The sequence below is a fragment of the Caretta caretta genome, chromosome 18 (genome assembly GCF_965140235.1).
Source record: "Caretta caretta isolate rCarCar2 chromosome 18, rCarCar1.hap1, whole genome shotgun sequence".
NCBI lineage: Eukaryota > Metazoa > Chordata > Testudines > Cheloniidae > Caretta > Caretta caretta.
In genome coordinates, this window is record NC_134223.1 from 17,064,074 (window position 1) to 17,083,905 (window position 19,832).

The 19,832-nt window shown below is 47.7% G+C and overlaps 1 protein-coding gene and 1 long non-coding RNA gene across 6 annotated transcripts in view; both read right to left on the reverse strand.

Annotated features, from left to right (window-relative positions):
* Positions 1-11,155, reverse strand: part of LOC125624477 (uncharacterized) — a 28,036-nt gene extending 16,881 nt beyond the window's left edge. For 4 of the 5 annotated variants that reach the window (XR_012665414.1, XR_012665411.1, XR_012665413.1 and 1 more), the window contains exons 1-2: positions 6,377-7,028; positions 3,185-3,255 (exon numbers count right to left, since the gene is read on the reverse strand). This is a non-coding gene — a long non-coding RNA (uncharacterized LOC125624477). Of the gene's footprint in view, positions 1-3,184; positions 3,256-6,376; positions 7,029-10,731 lie in introns of those variants that run through there. The other variant, XR_012665412.1, reaches the window with a different exon arrangement.
* Positions 11,156-13,479: 2,324 nt separating this feature from the next.
* On the reverse strand, positions 13,480-18,243 carry FNDC10 (fibronectin type III domain containing 10). Its single transcript, XM_075121072.1, has one exon. The coding sequence runs from the start codon at positions 17,833-17,835 to the stop codon at positions 17,143-17,145; it is 693 nt and encodes a 230-aa protein (XP_074977173.1). The 5' UTR covers positions 17,836-18,243; the 3' UTR covers positions 13,480-17,142.
* Positions 18,244-19,832: the final 1,589 nt, after the last annotated feature.

Below are 19,832 nucleotides of genomic sequence, written 5' to 3' on the forward strand. Positions count from 1 at the left end.
AGAAAACCTGGATTTGTGCTGGAAATGGCCCAACTTGATGATCACTTTAGATAAGCTATTACCAGCAGGACAGTGGGGTGGGAGGAGGTATTGTTTCATGATCTCTGTGTGTATATAATGTCTGCTGCAGTTTCCACAGTATGCATCCGATGAAGTGAGCTGTAGCTCACGAAAGCTCATGCTCAAATAAATTGGTTAGTCTCTAAGGTGCCACAAGTACTCCTTTTCTTTTTACCATTAAATTAGGCTTGAATAAAGACTGGGAGCGGATGGGTCATTACACAAAGTAAAACTATTTCCCCATGCTTCTTTTCTTCCCCCCACTGTTACTCGCACCTTCTTGTCAACTGTTGGAAATGGGCCATCCTGATTATCACTACAAAAGGTTTTTTTCCTCCTGCTGATAATAGCTCACTTTAATTGATCACTCTCGTTATATATAGTGTGTATGGCAACACCCATTTTATCATGTTCTCTGTGTATATCTATATATCTTCCTACTGTATTTTCCACTGCATGCCTCCGATGAAGTGGGTTTCAGCCCATGAAAGCTTATGCCCTAATAAATTTGTTAGTCTCTAAGGTGCCCCAAGTACTCCTGTTCTTTTTGCAGATACAGACTAACACGGCTGTTACTCTGAAACCTGAGCCTGTAGGATGCACTTGGGTCATGTTTTCAAGCTTCACCAGGCTACTTCTACCCTGCAGCCAGGGGTGTGATTTGCAGCTTGTGAGACCTAGCCATGTTAGCTGAACTCTCACCAGCTCAGTAAAAAGAGAAGTGAGGCTGCACAAGCAAGTACATACCCAGGGGCGCTAGGTGGACTTGTGCAGCCTCCGCTGAAGCCCGCACCGCCATATCCTCACTGCTATTTTAGTGAGCAAGCTAATTTAAAACTAGCACAAGTACATCTACACAAGCTGCAAATCACACCGCTGGCTGCTGTAGAGACATAGCTGCTGCAACCACGAAGACTAGAAACTTTTTTTTATTATTAAAGCTGAGATTCTGACATGCTCACATGACTCCAGGAGCTGGGGCTTTGGGAAAAACACCAAATATCAAGAGACTCATAGTAAAATAGTGAGAACTGGCAGCACTGAGAACTATGCACTCTGTTTCGTAATGATCTCCCAGCAGAGCTGAGTACAGTGACTAGTTGTGTATTCAGTGAGAATACATTCACCTCTTTTCTCTGCTCATGATCGTTCCATGAGCAGACTGCAATTCTCTCCAGTGTGGGTGAAATTCAACCCTGTGCAGAGGAACAGCACAAGTTCTCAGCAACCCTTAAAGCCCTCATAGTGGTACACAAGTCTTGTGCTGGCCCCCTGCCCAAGGGTGAATTTCACCCTACTGGGTTCTGTTCACTAACTCTATTTCTAGGGACACATCACAAATAGGTTGCTCACAGCGGGCAAATGCCTGTGCATGAGAATTGAGAATCCATCTGGCACAAGTGTTCTGGGCCTGAGAGTTTTCTGACTGCCCTCTAGACAGTCACGGGAGCAAATTCAGCCACACAAATGAACCCCGAAGGGGCACATATGCAGCCCAAGCAAATCCACTTTCAAATTCAAGCTAATGCCAGTGGGAAATGATTTGTGGTACCCACCCATCTCTGCTTCCCAAAGCTAGTCTCTCTTCTCTAAAAAGAAAAAGGAGTACTTGTGGCACCTTAGAGACTAACCAATTTATTTGAGCATGAGCTTAATGCTCAAATAAATTGGTTAGTCTCTAAGGTGCCACAAGTACTCCTTTTCTTTTTGCGAATACAGACTAACACGACTGTTACTCTGAAACCTGTCACTCTGAAACCTCTCTCTTCTCTGCATCTTCCTCTCTAAACTATAACCTCGTGCCAAGGGAGAGCTGTCACGGCTTTTGCAGCACATCCCTTCCCGTAATTTTCAGTGTGATCTGGCCTGCAATCAAACTGCTTATTAAATCAGAAAGCGCCTCCCTCAATTACCCGATCATAAAAGGATCAAAGCCAGTTCTTAGCTCAAGGTCAGTTTTATTGATTTTGGGGTTTCCCCCCTCCCTGGAGAAACGAAAATGAAAGTTCTTTTCAGCCTCTCCGACATGCCAGAGCAATTCTCGGGCTGCTAGAAAGGGACCCAGCAGCAGCATTATGAGAGCCATAATTATCCAGGGCTGCTTTTTGGGAGATTAAAGCCCTTATTAAAGGGAGCCCTGAAACAGCTGAGATTGTTACACCTGAGTAGAATTGAATTGCAGCGCACAGACTGCTTGTGACTTTGGAGATGTCCGACATGTGTCATTTCTGAAGTGAGGCTGTGCTGAACTGTCCGTCGAAAGGTCTCTGTATCATCTGGAAGAAAAATCCCGAGTGCTCCACCGTGCAGCAGAGGGCAGCTCAGCATTAGAGTCCTGATCTGCCTCTGTCAAAGCCTTCAGGAATGCTCCCAAAGCCCAGCCGCACTTGGGTAAATGTCCAAAAAGTCACCAGGGGGAAATAAATGGCGGGTTGAGGGCAGGTTTGGTAAAAGCAGTTAAGATCCCTTGAAAAATTACACTTATTAAAAAAAAAAAAAAAGTTTTTTTCATTTACAAAGAAAAACACTCCAGACTTGGCTACTTCTTCACACAGTACATAGGCAACCTGTGGAACTCACTGCTGTGGGGAGTCAAGGTCAGGATAAAAGGGCTGCAAGACAGGAGGGGACTGGGACAGCCGCCGGGGCAGAGGAATTGCAGAGCACGGATCCCTCCAGCAAATTGATGAGAAGGTGAGACAAACAACACCCCAAAGAGGGAGAAGCTGGACAAGAGGCTGGGGAAGCCCACAGAGGAGAAGAGGCAGGAGTAGCTCAAGGAGCAGCAAGGGACTGGCTCAGGCTGTTCCCACAAGGGTCTTGAGCTGGAACCCAGTGGAGTGGGTGTGGCTTTTGGAGAAGGTCTTCAACCCAGGAGACCTCGGGCTGATTAGCCCCGCTAGAGCCACAGAACGTGACTCCCCACCACGCTGAAGGGGACAGAGACTACTGAGGACCCGGCTGGAATGGGGCGCAGCGATATAAGGGGGACGGAGCCAGGGAGGGGTAGCTCCCCATCTTGTCACAAAAGGGTGTTAACAAAGGCCCTCATATTGCAGGGCCTCTAGGAGCTACTGTAATACAAATTAATAACAACAACATCCGCAGGCCCGGGGAACCGTACCTGTGCTCTGTGGGCCGATGACTCTAACCTCCATGGCTCAGTCCAGCACCTGGCACCTGCACGAAATTCCCCTCGGAAAAGAAGAACAAAGAATATTAAAAGATCAACTTTCTCTGGCCCCCTCCCTGATCTGATTTAGTTTCCTCCCTTCCTAATTTCATCTCATCAGTAAAACCTGTTTACCCAGCCAGTTCATCCCCCTCTTCCTGGAATGGCTGTTTTACCTTCATCTCCTCTCCCTGCTAGGCTCCTTTCCCTTCCATCTTATCTCTAAGCTCTTTCCTCTGAGTTTCTGTCTCCTGACTGGTTTGTTGAAGTGCTGTTGGCCCTGAGAAAGAAAGCACAGAGCTCTTTCCCTTTCATATTTCGTCCTTAAAGAGAGACAAGTCACCAGCAGTTTTGTGGCACTAACCTCATATGTTGGCTTCTTTAGGCAAAGACGGTTTTAAAGAGAACAATCTGAGAACTCATTTCGCAGCAGCACTTGACCTCAGCCTGCTTTCTTCCTCTTAAAGAGAGAGACCCATAGCCACTTTCCAGCCTTAACTGCTCCTCTAGAGCCTTAGAGGGAATGTGAGCATTTGCTAGTGGGGCAAGAACCAGGGTGGTCCAGTGGCCAGAGAACAGGACATTGGGAGACCCTCCCAGCTGTCAGAGTGGTAGCCATGTTAGTCTGTATCAGCAAAAACAAGGAGTCAGTCTCTATGGTGCCACAAGGACTCCTCGTTGCTTTTCCTCCCAGCTGTGTCGCTGATTCACTGTGATCTTGGGCAAGTCAACATTTTTATGCCTAAATTTGCCCCCATCATAAAACCAGGATAATGACAGTTACCCCGCTTTGTAAACCATCCCGGGAACTAGGGGTAGAAACTCTCTTGATAAGCCCCAAACCTCTCACGCTGCTTGCAGCTGTCATGGGTACTTTGCCTATTCGTTTATGACGTTCAAGCACCAGGATAAACCCCTGCGATAGTCTCAGGGAGAGGGGGACACTGCAGGACAATCTTGCACCTATGTTCTATTAGGTGCACAGCTGTTTACAAAGAGGAGCCTATTCAGAAGTAGGTAACTTTGTAATTTCCAACCATATGATCAAGGATTGCACACAAAGCATATCTAGCAAATGGTGCTACACTAAGTGTTTTCCAGTCAGGTTGCTACATCATGGTGAGTTTGCAGTTAGGAATCCTCAGTGTCTTTGCACCTGAAGCACCACCTGGAAGCCAGTTCCTGTTTGCATGGTTCCATCTGCCAGCTCCTCCTCGAAGCTTTGGGGCTGTCACTGAACAGTGCTCAAAGGGTCTAGTGAGCGGTAAAATTATCCCTTTAAATAAAGGTGTCAGGAATCTGGGAATGTCACCTGGCTTTGTGTGGGGGTGAACTTGATGTTCATGGAATTGAGGAGCGGATAGCATTAGCTAGGCCTAGGCATTGTGCAGGAAAATGCTGTCCAAGCTGCCTTTCCCTGTCAACACACCTTACTCCTGGCTTGTGACACCACCTGATCTGTGATCATTAATTATCCAGAATTGGAGGGTGGTTCAGGGGTGAGGGAAAACATCCACTGTGAGCTAGAGACTAAAACTCAGATGCTCACATATTTTCACTTGTAACCAAGTCAGGAACTGAGCCTGTGTTGCTAGATGTGAAAGGCTGGAGGCACTAATGCCAAGATCCTCAAAGGTTTTTAGGTACCTAACTCCCGCTGAAATCAATGGGAGAGAGACACTGTACTACCTTTCAGGGTATGAGCCGAACCCCCTGAAATAGGTCTCCTTAAGTATTTCAATAACTGACACTCCTGCCCCGCTCCACCCCCACCTCCAGGCCCCAACCAAGCCCAGCTGCAGCTACATTCCCTGCTGCCACCACACCGACTGGAACCAGTTGACAGGCGAGGAAGTCGAGCTAATCCTTGCAATAGCATTTTAGCCGCATTTTGCTGCACCACATCGGCTGGATTCCAGGGCTGGTGACAGTAAGTGTATTAGCAGATTTAATCTTGTTGTCTGTGGAAACCAGCTTCTGTTCAGACACATTCGCTTCCTTTCAGGCTCTCTGTGTACTTAACACATTTTAAAGCACAAGTAATCCGCAAGCCTCTTTGTTGAGAAACTCAGAGGTCTCTGCCTCTCTAGCAGGGGAGACCCACCTTTGCCCAATAGGTAACCATGGGTGAAAATAAATCCTGTCTCCAATGAAATAAGTGGCAAAATTCCCATTGATTTCAATGGTGCCAGGATTTCACCCCACATCTTTATATTCAAGAGACCACAGACCTTGGCATGCAGTGCTCCGGCTTGATAGGACCAGAACCAGACAGAGCAACCTAGGACAGGAATGAGCAAATCTGTGTTTAAAGATGAAGGCAGTTGGTGGGGACTGCACTGAAGGACTCCACAGGCTATATTTGGGCTGTACTTTGGCTGACTCTGCTCCATGCAAGAGTGATGCAGATAATCCTTTAATCTGGATTTTGGTCTCAGCAAACGTATTTGTTTTTCCTATTCTTCAAAAAGCAATGAAAAGTCCCATTGTGCAGAAACAGAGAAAAGATGATGAATTTCAGTTAGTAATCAACATCTAGTAGCTGATTCCCCCCCCCATCTGTTACACCATTGAAAACCCATTAAAATATTTTACACATTGCATAACTAAATTCGTGGAACTCACTGTCACAAGATATTATTGAGGGCAAGAGTTTAGCAGCATTCGAAAAAGAATCAGGCTTTTTATAGGTAATGAGAACATCCTCAGTTACATTAAATGGTACAAAAATGTTATAAGGGCTCTAAACTCCCATGCTTCAGGTATAAATTGACACCTAAATCACAACGGTCAGGAAGGAAATTTCCTCTGTTGATAGATTACTCTATAATAGTCCATCTTTTGAAGCATCTGGCACTGGACCCAGTCAGAGAAACAGGATATCAGACTAGATGGATCACTGATCCAATAAGCCAGGGCAATTCTAGATCCAAAAATCTGTTATGAACTATTACTAATGGGACAGCGGCAGTTTTATCCTGGCACCCAGTGATTTTTTACAGTATTTTAGTTTTTTGTCCAGCTGCTCAGACACAGTAAGGTGTTAGCTCACCATGGCATGAATGATCCTCAAGCGGAGAAATCCCTTCTGTCTTATCCATTACCGAACAGGCTTTGCATGCATTACCCAAAGTGCACTTGTACCTTCTCACGTGATGGTCCTCACTGGACTGCACTGCTCCTCATGGGGGCGGAGAGGGGGCGAGTTTGCCATTGCTCAGTAACAGAGAAGATGCAGAGAAGCTTGCAGCCTGATTTGCTAGCAGGGGAGCCTGATCTGTCCAGCTTTTTGTTCTTTGGTCTGTGGCACTGCAGTCAAAGAGGAATTAGCCCAGAGTAGCTGGAGGAGATAAGGCGACATGAAGCTAGGAACAAATGAACATTCCAGCGACAGGGGCGGGTGTGTGTGTGTGTTGCTGATTTACCATGCCAGAGCCTTTCAGGTGATGCATTTAATTAAATAACATTGAGACCTCATATTTCAATGGACAACAGAGACTAGTGCAATTAAAGCCTGCAAGAAACAAAGACAAATAGGCTTTCAGTGAAGGTTGCCAGTCTTTGCTAAAATCATATATTTAAACTTTTTCTTTTGTAGGTAGCAAGCTCTCCAAGACATTGGGTGTTGGAGCTCTCACTCACATACCCCTCACCATTGAAAACACCAGTACCCACCCGTATCCACATTGGATAATAGCTTATTACATAAAGTAGCTCCATTTCCATCATTTTCGTACTGTGATCTGTATTACTGTAGGCCGCACTCGAGAACAGGGCCTGTGCAGACACATCTACACAGCAGGCACCTACACCTGTAGGCAGAAACGCTAGTAGCGTGGCCACGCCGGCGCAGACAGCGGCTCAGGCTACCCACCTGGGTACAAACCCGCCTAGGTGCACGCTCAGGAAGTCAGCCTGAGCCACCCCACCTGTGCGGCCGGCGCCACGCTGCTATTTTTAGCATGCTAGCTCAAGCAGAGCTAGCACCTGTCTACCCGCCCTGGGAAACACAGTCCCAGCTGCAGCGTAGACAAACTCATAGTAAGAGGCAGTCCCTGCCCTGATGAGCTTACGAGCTGGAAGCAGAGTCTCAAAGAGGAGACGTAACCTGCCCTGTTCACAAGCAGGTCCAGGACTAGAACCCTGAGTCCTTGGTCGGTGCCCTACCCACTACACCACACTGCCTCTCAGTGGGATGGCTCAAGAACAAAGCATGAGTAAAGGTGGCCAAATAAAGCCCTTTATATAAGATGCTGCTGGATTCTATCCTTGTCTTTGTTAACGAGTTCTGTGTCTCTTTGGACAAGATGCTGTATCTCACTTCCCTCCTCTGGGAATAATTATCCAGACCAAGTCACCCCAAGGTGCCAGGCTTACTCTGCTCATCCATATGAAGTGCTTTGAGATCCTCAGTTGGAGGGTGCTATGAAAAGTGATTTGGTTTGAGAGAAGCATTATTGGAAAGTGGTAAAATCATATGAAGTTCCAGTTATTACAAATGGTAAGTTATGTACGAACACTCCTGTAGTGCCATAAGAATTGGTGGAAAATTAAGCAATTGGTTCAAGCCAAAGTTTTAGATATGGCAAGGTGGCATGAAATCACCATCGCATTTCATCGAGTTCTTAAATGGGATGTTAGGAACAGTAGACGAGTTGGAGAGCATGACATTGGGTGATCTAGAGTTAAGCTTATGCAGATGGTAACCGGCAGACATGTCTGAAGGATGATGACACTCTTTGCTACCTTGGAAAATTGGTGTGGTTGACTTGGCCCTACAATAAATGCAAAGAAGTGGTTGCATCTTAGAAAAGGGACAATCGATGAAGTGTTTAAATGCAGCAGCAGTGAAATCCTAGAACAAGTAAAATCTAACGTGTACCTAGGAAGCTTGATCAGTGCTGACAGTTCCAACAAGGATATGATTAAAAGGAAATGGGCTTTAGGTACAAGTGATGCACAGAAGCTGATGTAATTATGGACGGGTAAAAATATTAAATTTGGTACCAAAGTGAAAGTGTATCCAACCAGTGCATTGAGGGTATTACTCTGTGGTCTGGAAGCAGCTGCATTAAATGAAACAGCTGTCAGAAAGCTGAAGGCAGTAGGGAAGCGAGTTCTTCGGAAGACACCAGGTGTAAAGCGGAACGATCTTCAGCCAGATGAAGACGTGGGAAGGAGAGTAGAATGTGAAGTCAGGGAACGGGATTGGCTGCGGCTGACAAGATAACGATGGTGGGGACGCTGCAGAAGATAAACAGATCACAGGAGACCAAATAAAATAATGCAACTGCAACCAAGGTTAGTCAAACCTAGAGGCTGACCACCGAGCAGATGGCAGGACATGGTACACAGGGACATAACCAGATGGGGGTTCAATAGAGGAAAAAGCCCTGGTCAGGAATGGATGGTGATGCTGTTCTGCTCCCCGTGTCCATAAAAATGGTTTGGGATGAGAAGGAGGAGGAAGGGGGAAAAGCCCAACTCTGCTAGGCTGCTGTAAGCAGATTCTTGCCTCGTTCCTAGTAGACATTTCCACTTCAATCACTGAGCAAGGGAAACCTGCCTGCATCTGCATGCAGGAAAATGAGCACGTCCATCTTCATACTAGCAGTAGGGAACACCAGCCCCATTATGTGCAAACACATGAGCCTGCCAAGCAAATAAAGGATACCGGCACCTCTTCTGGGGCGAGACAGAAGAGAAGCAATAGTGGGTTTGTTACCATTTAGGTAGAGCAACACAACTCAGCGCGAGCACTATTAGTGACTAGATAAACTGCACACCCAGGGTTTGGATTGCCAGGTGAAATGGCATTGTGCCCTGCCACTATGGCAGCTCCACCTACATCAGCAGAGAGAAAGTAGGGTCCAGTGGTTACAGGGTCAGCTGAGGACTTGGGAGACCTGGGATCAATTCCCTGCACTGCCACAGCCTTCCCAGATGACCTCAGGCAAGTCACTTAGGCTGAGATTATTGAAAGTATTTAGGCACCTAACTTCTATTGTTTTCAATGGGAGTAAGGCACCTAAATCCCCTTAAAAAGCCGCTCTGGGCCTCAGTTCCAAGTCTGTTAAATGGGCATGATAGCACCGCCCTACCACACAGGGGTGTCATGTGGATAAATACAGTAACGATTGTGAGGCACTCAGGGACTGCGGTGCTGGGGGCCAGAGAAGTACCTATAATAGAAGGATCAAACCTCTCCATGTGGATCAAGTCCTAACTGGCTGTTGTTACTTATCTGCTAAAGCATCTCAGGCCAGACTCCACCCTGACGTATACTCCACGCAGTGCTATTGGTTTCAGGATGCCTAGCTGTGGAGAACCTGAGCCCTGTGCGTGTGAACAGGAGGAAGATTATTGTCTCTGCAGTAAACATACCCATTGTCACAGGGCAGGACAGAAAAAGTTCTCAGGAGACTCAGATTTGAATGCAAAAATCACTGTCACTGTGTAGTCAAGGTTTAATCCAGACTGACACCAATTTATTATAATCATCATGGTGGTAATGCCTAGTGGCCCTGACCAAGATTCGGGCCCCGTTGTGCTCGGCACTGTACACACACACACACACACACTGTAAGGACTGGTCCCTGTAATTAGATGCAGCAGACAAAGGGAGTATCATCATCTCCTTTTCACAGATGGGGAACTGGGTCACCGAGGGATTAAGAGACATGCCCAAGGTAGGAGTCTGTAGCAGAACCAAAAACTGCATCCAGGTGTGACGAGGGCGCCAGCATGGGGCCAGGAAGAATCTGGTACATCCCGTCACACCGAGTCTGAGTTCACTGCCTTAATCACAAGATCATCCTTCCTTGACCTCACAGCCTCTAGCTGCCTTTCCTTCCACTCTATTTTACAATCCGGAACCAAACAAACAAATCAATAAGTAAAAGCCCTACTGGAATCTGAGCCCTACTGGAGTGTCTCTCTGTTTCCCCGGAGCTCCCTGGCCTGGGGCCTGGTCAACCAAACCTCCTTCTCTCTACTCAAGGGCTGAATGAATGAAAGAGGCCCTCTTTCATCCCTGGTGATAATCTCTTCAGGTCTGAGTGGAGACAGGCTCAGCCATTGCAAGGGAAGCTTAAAAACCCCACCACTCTGAAAACAGTGCAAAGACTGGATCCGGTTTTCAGCTTGGGTGGCCCTCAAATAACACTCGGGGAAGGAGAGAAGATGCATCTCTCACAATTAGCCTGCAACAGACCTTACCAAGCATCATTACTATAACTGCAGGACTTTTACGCAGGGACACGATAAGGTAGCTGTTATTTACCATTCCCCTCTCCTCAACCTACCCCCTCTTCTTTCTACAATGCTTTGGTGAAAACCAACCTAGTGGCCTGCAACCCTGCAAGATTACTACTCCAGGTCTCCATGGAAGCAAAGCACCAGCCTTCCCTTCACCTCACAGAGAAGCAAAGCACATTGAATTTTCCCTTTGATGTAACACAAAAGCGAATGGAATTAGAAAACAAAACAAAAAAACCCACCTTAGCCTGAAGCTGAGGCCATCTCTGCCTGGGAGTTGAGATGATTCAAAGGCAACGCCAGTCAGAAGAGTTCCGTTTGCTCACCTTTCTGCAAATACCGATTTTTCTCCCATTTAGCACAAGGGCACAGAGAAAACTTGCTTGCAGGCAAAATTCAGCCGGATCCTATTTTAACAGCTGCACACGTGGCCTGCAGACTGCAGGGTATTTGTGTTGAAATTAGCAGGTAAGCCCTGAGTCCAAACACCCCTTAGACTGCAGCATTTGGATTTTTAACACCCCAGTTGCTAAGGTATAGACAACACAGCAGAAGCTATTTCCATTTTCCCTCCGTAATATTAATATACAATGGTCAGCTCCCGGGCTGGTGTAAATCAGCCCAGTGCCATTGAAGTCCATGGAACTGTGCAGAGATACACCAGCTGAGGATCTAGCCCCAACTTTTTATAGCTGTCTGAAATGGAACAGGATTAATCACACCCCTTCAGCACAAGCTGTGTATTTTGCAGAGACTGGCTAACAATGCTTAATTTAATTGCCCCATTTTATACAACCACTGAGTTTAACACAGTTTGTCTGGATCAAATTAATATCAGGGCACATACACGTAACACACCCATTATTGCTACATAGGAAATTCCTTATTCATGCTGTAGAAAAAATCAAAAGATCAATTGCAAATGGGTTGTTATTGAACATGTTGTTTTCTTGTTTTGCTTAACATCATATACAAAGGGAGAGAATTATCTGATTTTTCCTGCCCCAGCACTGTGATGTATTGTCAAGATTTAATTCACTGAAAGCCAATGAGAAGCCATACAATATTGTTTTACACCTCCCATCCATAATGCATAGAAATGAATGTAATGCTGTTAAGATAACCCTTCTGAGAGTTGCAGCAATTCCCCCAACAGGATTAAACCTTTGTAGTACATCTTGTTGCTCTGGTTTCTTACCCCTCCCGCCCAACATGCTGCAGAAATACAATCCAGAAAAGCAGATGACATTGCTAGAGGGTGTCTCTTTATATGGGGTAGAGCGGGGAAGATGTTGTAGCAAGTGGATTTTCCCTACCACTATCTACCAATGCAGTTTATTTGAAAGATCCCCCCATAAATCTAGGAATTAACTGATGCTGTTTCTGCTAGTGTAACTGAGATCAGGAGCTGGTTCTGTGAGTACACAGATTAAAGTAATTTGGGGTTGTAGACGAGGCTTGGGTCTGGAGGTAAGTACAGCTCATTTAACGGTTAGATTGGGATAGTTTCTATTTAAAAACAAAAGACGTGTTTATCCTCACACTGATCATTTTGGCTCAGTGGAACTTCTCACAGGGGAAAGATCAGCACTATCAGATCTGATTGAAGGGCTAGGGCCTTACCTGTATGCTGCATCTCTCTCCCCGCTTCTTTTATCTATCTAGACAGCAAGCTCTTCAGGGCAGGGACTTTGTTTCTCCCCCTCAGTATTTGGAAAGTGTTTAGGGGATTAGGGGTACTACCACACTCTAAATAAATAACAGCTCACGTCACCCACTCCAGAAATTCAGCCACTTTGGTGAACTACCAGCCAGGGCTGTTTTGACCATGTTGTTATTAGTGGGGAAAGTGATTCAGTAGGGAATGTAGTGTGTTCAGAGTCTTCAGCGCATGTATTTAACTCTGCTATTAAAATGCGGTAGATACTGTAATCTCCTCTTTACAAAGAAGCTCAAGGAGAAGATATGTGAAAAGAAATTGTGTAATGTTTGGCCCAAATTATGGTTCATCTATGATGAGAAATGAAAAGTTAATTTTTAATACTCTTATTTTAAATGGCACATAAATCTGAATGAACCATTGAATATCAAACTGAGTAAGACCTAAATGGATTGGGCCACAGCTTCAGCTGATGTCAATGAGCATAGCTCCCTTGATCTCAATGGAATGATGCCAATTTACATCAGTGGAGGATCTGGCCCATTATTTGGAAAATAAAAGTTGTTAAAGTGGATTCTATTTACTAAAAGCAGGTTAGAAGTCAGATGGTCTGGATTCTAATGTAGGGTCTGCCAGAATAGTTCTGTGTGACCTTGGACAAGTCATTCAATAACCTTTCCGTGCCTCAGTTTCCTCATCTTTAAAATCGAAATAAAAATACTTACGCTTGCTTGCAAATCACTTGAGAACCTCAAATGAAGCAATGCTGCAATTCTATTATACTGGCCAGAAATCAAACCAAAAATATGGGTGTGAAAGTTTAACCACAGCTGAAAAGTCCAGCAGAGCTGAGAACATTCTTGCTGTGCAGCTGAACCACCAGTGTTGTTGCTGTGGTTTTTTTTTTTAAGGAAATATTTTTACAACGAATTTGCTGAGAAACGCAGACAACAAATGCAGCACTATAGGGCCCAATCCAAAGCCCAGTGAAGTCCATGAGTGACTTTCTATTGACCTCACTGTTTTTTTGTTTCAGATTCGTAGATATGTGGGAACTGAACAAGAACAAATAAAAAATAAAGGTGTGTACAGAAAACTTGTTTGTTGGGGGGAGTGGGAAAAATCTTTGTGCAGGAGTATTATGCTGACAATGTTTTCCATAAACCAGGTGCTCCAAAATTCCATGTGTTTCTACCTGTATAACCAACGATGTTGCAATAATTTTACAGCAAGTAATATAAGTAGGACAAGCCTTTGGTGGGTTTATTCACTACTTGAATCAGAAAGACTTCTAACTCACCTGATCAAAAAAGGTATCAGTCAGAATCTATTACAGTTTTATTATTTTCTTTTAATTCATTAAGGTCAACTCCAAGGTGATACAAGGCTCATTAGTTATACATTTAACTTTCAAGTCTGGCAATTCATGGCAAGATGAAGGACAAGACACCAACAGCGAGTGACAGAAATTGGTCGAAATGTACAATATTAGCTCCATTCTAGTAATCCTGCCCAGAATTGGTCATAGGGTAGACGCATGCAAAGCCTTCAAAGGAAACAGGGCCAAATTTCACTGTGGGTTTAAATCCACTGAATTCAATGGATTTACACAAAGGATGACATGACTCCACTAGGTACAACTTGTCTTAATATTCTTGGACTAATTTCAGATTTCACACATTCTCTCTGTTTGGGGGGAAAAGTGAATGAAATTCTCTGTCAGGGCTCATCCCCCGATTGCAATTATATTTTAAACAGTCAGGTGGTTTTAAACCAAGGTTCATAGGCAAGAAACTCATGAAGGGAAGAAGTGTACTTTACTGCAAGCTGCTTGTGAGAAGAAAAACATGAAGAAATAAGGAAAAAGAAAGGTATTTTTGTCTGACAGAATACAGACCTTCAGCTTCCTGACCACCCTCAAATTATTTCAGTCGTAAAGGGAAATAAGTTTGCTTGCTGGATTTAAAACACACAATGTGGAAAAAAAGAGAAATGTAGGCTGTAGTATGGCTGCGCTCATCTGATTAGTACAAATATTGTATTTTAACAACAGATCCTAGAGGGTTTCTACATATGCCATCTACATACAAGTTTTAGTTCTTCCATACTGCCTAAGAAATGGCCAGTGGGCATTTACTGATTATAAACATATGTGTTTATTCAAACACTTGAGTTTCATATGTGATCTATTAATAATACACCGTTACACAAACCCTATTTTCCCCCTACCGTTATTTTTAATGTGATATAATGTTAGATTTTTGTTACACCAGTCAATTATGCGGAGACAATACTAAACAGAAACTAACACAGAAGCTCCAGGAAGGTAATTTACTCTATTTTAAATATACATTAAAATTCAAGTAATATTCAGCGAGTCTAAGTTTATTTTCCTATCAAACAGACAAAACACTGTGGGAGGTACACATGTTCCTATAACATTTACAACAAGAACAGAAAGGTCAATATAAGTGGGTCAAACTTTCAACACTAAGGCACAATATAATGAATACTAGAGTTTAGCTAAAATCCTAGTTTACTATCACTTCGAGTGAGTGGATTACAGCTTGTGTTCCTGTATTAAAAATACTCAGCTACTACATGACAGAATTCAGCGTTTAGGAGGTGTTACCTAAGTGGAACTAAGGTGTATTGCATGTGTCAAAGATGGGGTAGCAAAGACTAGCCATAGTAGTTATTATTGTGTATTTTTCACACCATTAGAATTAAAGCTCAGGTCATGTTTCCATTATGAAGCCCAGTTTTCAGACTCTGTTCAATTGGCCCTTTTAAACTGCAGCAGGCAGAAACCGGAGAGTCATTGGCTAGATCCATTTTTTTTGTCTAGAAACATTGTGACTTTTGAAAGGGCCTAGCGCTGTTGAAGCCAATGACAAAACTCCTGTTGATTTCAATAGGGGCAAGCCTGGGCCCGAGTTGTTGAGCTGCGCAGCATAGGGCTTGATCCAAAACCCACTGCCGTCAATGGGAGTTTTTCCACTCAGTTCAGTGGACTCTGCATCAGTCCCCGAGTTTCTTAAGCTGAATTGATCTACGCTCTTTGGCCAAGTTTCAGGATAGCATTCCAATTCAGGAAAGCAATTAGGCACATCTAAATCAATGGGATTTAAGCACATGCTTAAAGTTAAACATGTGTTTAAGTGCTTTTTTGATTTGAGGCCTCTAAAAATAAGTTTGTTTACTTTTCAAAACTGCAGGTTTGCTGGCACTTCATGCAGATTCCTGATTTTTATTTTTAACTTATGGAGATATTTTAAGTTTGAAAACTGGGTATGGCTCAGGCAGAATAGCTGCTTTGTAATTTATTTTTTTTAAACCAAAAATAGAAAACAAAATTCCAAACCTTTAAATGATACACTTGGCAAATTTGCTATTAAAACAGAAAGACCTTGGTATTTTAACAACTGCTCTGCAAATAAAATGAAGGAAAACACCTTCATAAAGAAGGTGGTACCTAAAGAAATATGTGCTAAAGAACAAGCTTATATTTTTGAATGCTTTAAATCAGCACTAATTAATATGCCTAATTTTGATCCTATTACTAAACTTACTCTATTTTCCTGTGAATTTTCCTGTGTAACACGATTGCTAAACAATGTAACAATCTAGGTTATGGCACATAGTGTGAGGAGTTGGGGCTTTCTTTGTCCCATCTCTTTTATCGTCTTGAGGAATGTTTAGTTCTAAAAATCACAATAAAATGCACACATCAACATTATCTCAAAGGCAGCTTATAACCCAATCTTTCAGCATTCCGTGACAACACTTACTTTTCTCTTAGTAATGTCTGCATGCCCATGCCCAAACCACAATTACATACCTCACAAATATTTCACAGTATAAGTTCTTTATCACAGAACACTGATGTTCAGACACCTGAATGTGTAACTATTTCTCCCCTGCTTCTTTCTAAACACAGTTTTCTTTAGCTATTTAAAACTTCCCTTGGTCTAGTCAAGACTGATCTATAGAAAGTCCTCTATGGAAAATAATACCGGATACAACTCAAAAAATCTTTGAGTCATACAATGGTACTGAGGTGCCTCAGGTTGTTGCAGATCTGCTCTGAGTGATAGCACTGGTTTCCTCCGGATTTAAACTTTCATTGTCACCGCTAGCAGGATTAGAAAGGTTATAGGCTTTGGTAACCCCCAGATAACGCTTTAGTCAAAGTCTACCCCCTACAGCACTGTGATCAATATGCATTTTGGAGTCAGCTAGGAAGAGAAGTGTCCATCAGTACTCTGGATAGAGAGGAATCCACCATGCCCCAGCTGGGTATAGGATTCCAGGCCCCTGGCTGAAGAGGGAGCTCCAGGCCTCGGTTCCAGGGGCCAGTTCCATCCCCCTGGCTGCAGAGAGAGCTCCAGCCCTGGCTTTAGAGGCTGGGTCCAGACCCTGGCTCTAGAGCTCCAGGGCCGATTCCCGTCCCCTGGCTGCAAAGGGTGCTCCAAGCCCTGGCTCTAGGGCCGGTCCCAGGCCCCGCGGCTGCAGAGGGCGCTCCAGGCTCCGGCTCTAGGGGCCGGTCCCAGGCTCTCGGGGCCGGTCCCAGGCCCCCCGGCTGCAGAGGGCGCTCCAGGCTCCGGCTCTAGGGGCCGGTCCCAGGCCCCGCGGCTGCAGAGGGCGCTCCAGGCTCCGGCTCTAGGGGCCGGTCCCAGGCTCTAGGGGCCGGTCCCAGGCCCCCCGGCTGCAGAGGGCGCTCCAGGCTCCGGCTCTAGGGGCCGGTCCCAGGCTCTAGGGGCCGGTGCCAGGCCCCCCCGGCTGCAGAGGGCGCTCCAGGGGCCGGTCCCAGGGCCCCCGGCTGCAGAGGGCGCTCCAGGCTCCGGCTCTAGGGGCCGGTCCCAGGCCCCCCGGCTGCAGAGGGCGCTCCAGGCCCCCCGGCTGCAGGGGCCAGTCCCAGGCTCCCCGCGGCTGCAGAGGGCGCTCCAGGCCCGGGCTCCGGAGCGGCCCCCACCCCGCCGGGGCCCGCGCCCTACGTGCCCCTCTTGGCGGCGGGGGCGGCGGCGGCGGCGGCCGGCGGCATGAGGTTCTCGGTGATGTAGGCCACCAGCAGGCAGATGAGGACGAGCATGACGCAGATGGAGCCCCCCACGGCCGTCATGGCGATGACGATGTCCCGCAGGCCGGCCGGCTCCCGGCTGAACTCCACGCACTCGGCGCGGGGCGCGCCCGGCCCGCCGGCCCGGGCCAGGGGCTGCAGGCACAGGCGGTAGCGGACGCTGCCGTGCGCCTCGCGCAGCAGGTAGTCGCGGCAGGCGGCCCCCAGCTGGACGCGGTCGCAGTGGAAGCGGGTGTAGGTGCCGGCCCAGGAGCAGTTGAGGGCGAAGCCCCGCAGGTCGCCGCCCGGCGCCCCCCACTGCAGCAGCACGCTGCCGTTGGCCAGCACGTTGGCCACCAGGGCGCGGCCCGGCGAGCGGTGCGCCCGGCAGCTGGGCGGCGGGCACTGGAAGTCCCGGGCCGGGCTCCTGAAGCAGAGGCGGCCGCTGGCCTGGCCCTCGCTGAACACCTTGTAGGGGCACCAGGGCGCCGCGCCGGGGCCGCGGGCCGGCGGCGGGTCCCAGGCAGCGGCGCCGCCCGCGGCCAGCCTGCCCCAGGCGGGCCCGGGGCGGCGCGGGCAGAGGCAGAGCAGGGCGAGCGACTGCAGCAGCGGGCCCGGGCGGAGCATGCTGGGCGGGCGCCCGGGGCACGGAGCGGGGCCGGGCGCCGCAGCGCTAGCGGGCGGGCAGGGGCAGCGCTTCGCCGGCCCGCTGGCTCCCTGCGGGTCCGCGGGCCCCAGGCATCGCCGGCGGCCGCGAGCGACGTGCGCCGAGCCCCGCGCGGAGCCGGAGCCGGCCCCGGCTAAGTTCGCCCCGCCAGCGCGTCCCCGGGGCAGGGAGCCGGCGCTGCCTCCTCCCGCAGCCGAGCGGCGGCAGGCGCCTGTCGGACCCGCCAACTTCCAGCCCAAGGGCCGCGCCGCCCCCCTCCCGCCCGGGCGGCCGCCAATGGAGAGGCGGCTCCGGCGTTAACTCGCGCTGGGCTGCGGCGCGCAAACCCGCCTGCCCCGCGCTTCGGCAGCGCGCGAGCGGGGAGAGGATGGAGCCAGAACCCGAAGGGAGAGCGGGTGGTGAAACCACAGCCCCGGCAGCGAATAGCTCAGACCCCCCCCCCGCGTCCTGCAGGCAGGCGCTGAACGCGGTCCGGCTTGCAAGACGGTGGGGGGAATAAGGCTTGCTCCTGACCCTCCAGCCCCAAAGCACCCAGTCCCACGCCCGTTGAGGCCAGGGGAAGGATTCCCCTTAGCTTCAGCTGGGTTTTAGAGCAGACCCACGTGCATTTGGATTAGGGTTGCCAGTTCTGGTCGGACCTATTGCTGGAGGTCCGAAGCTTTAAGTAGAGATTCCTCTTTAACTCTTGGAGACTCCAGGACCACCCTAAAGGGTTGGCACCCCGAATTTGGATCACATCAACACCCACTGTGCTTTATGGAGAGGGATGAAGTCAAGGGCCTCTACCCAAAAGTTCCATCAGTGCTTGACTTTTAAATTATCCCTGCACCTGTGCAGTTCTGCCAACAGTAGCAATGAGAGGAGACTTGGACCAGTTTCCTTCCTGTAGATTCAAATCAAGGGTGGATGCCTTTCTAGATAATGTGCTTTAGTCAAACAAGTAACTGGGCCTGATAGAGGGTAACTGGGTGAAAGTCTCTGGCCTTGCTTAGGAATGAGGTTAGAACAGGTGACATAATGGTCCCACCTGGCTCTTAAAATCTACAGAGCTGTGACTGAAATGGGGAGTAACAGAATTCCTTTCCCTTTGGAACAAAGTATCACTACAGATCTGTTTTTCAGGGTTACCCCTTCGCTGCATGTTGTACAGGGTAGGCCCAGGCCAGCTGGCACTTCCTGCCATGTAGCCCAGAGTAATCCCATTGATTGACAGCACTGTACTGGTTAGGAAATGTTTGTTAGAGGGCCCTTTGCTAGGGAAAATTGTAGAACGTTTCCTGGCCCTGCAGATTCATGCAGCTCCACCAGCGTTAGCAACGTTGAGAGCTTTGGCGGAGACAGGTTGCAGGGCTGCCACGGGTGTTTCTAACACCCCATCACCTAACCCTGCTTGGACCAGACTGATATTGACCCGAGGTTAAAACAGAAATGCTGTTGGAGGGTCACACAGTAAGTGGACAGCAGGAATAGAACCCAGGTGTCCCGCCTGCCCGGACCAGGCTACGTCAAGGTGAGTGAGTGGTATCTTGGTCCTGGACATGGTTTTGTCTGGGTTTTCTTATAAACTAAAGGTTATGCTTTCAGGTTTAGAATTTCAATCTTACTAAGCATGGCCCTGGGGAGCAGGTAGGGTTTATTGGCCTTTCTGCAGAGGAATGGGGGAGGAGGGGAACTAGAGCATGACATACTGGGTCAGAGACAGACTGGGAGAAAGGCAGTCAGTGGCATAGCTTGGCTACAGTCATCATAGCAATTAGAGAAGAAAAAGGACTCGTTAAGGCATTTAGTCCAGTCCATTGCTAGCTCAGGATACATCAGCGCTCTAATAAATGGCCGTGGTTGGCTCCAGTAGCTGCCTCGGGACTGGGGGACTTGGGCTGGAGGTGGGTCCTGTCTCCACTGCAATAAAATATACGAGGCACCAAGCCTCAGAGCTCAGGTCAGTTGACCCGGGCTG

Bases quoted from the DNA above. Each gene is read 5' to 3' on its own strand.
- FNDC10 (XM_075121072.1), bottom strand. From the start codon at position 17,835: ATGCTCCGCCCGGGCCCGCTGCTGCAGTCGCTCGCCCTGCTCTGCCTC.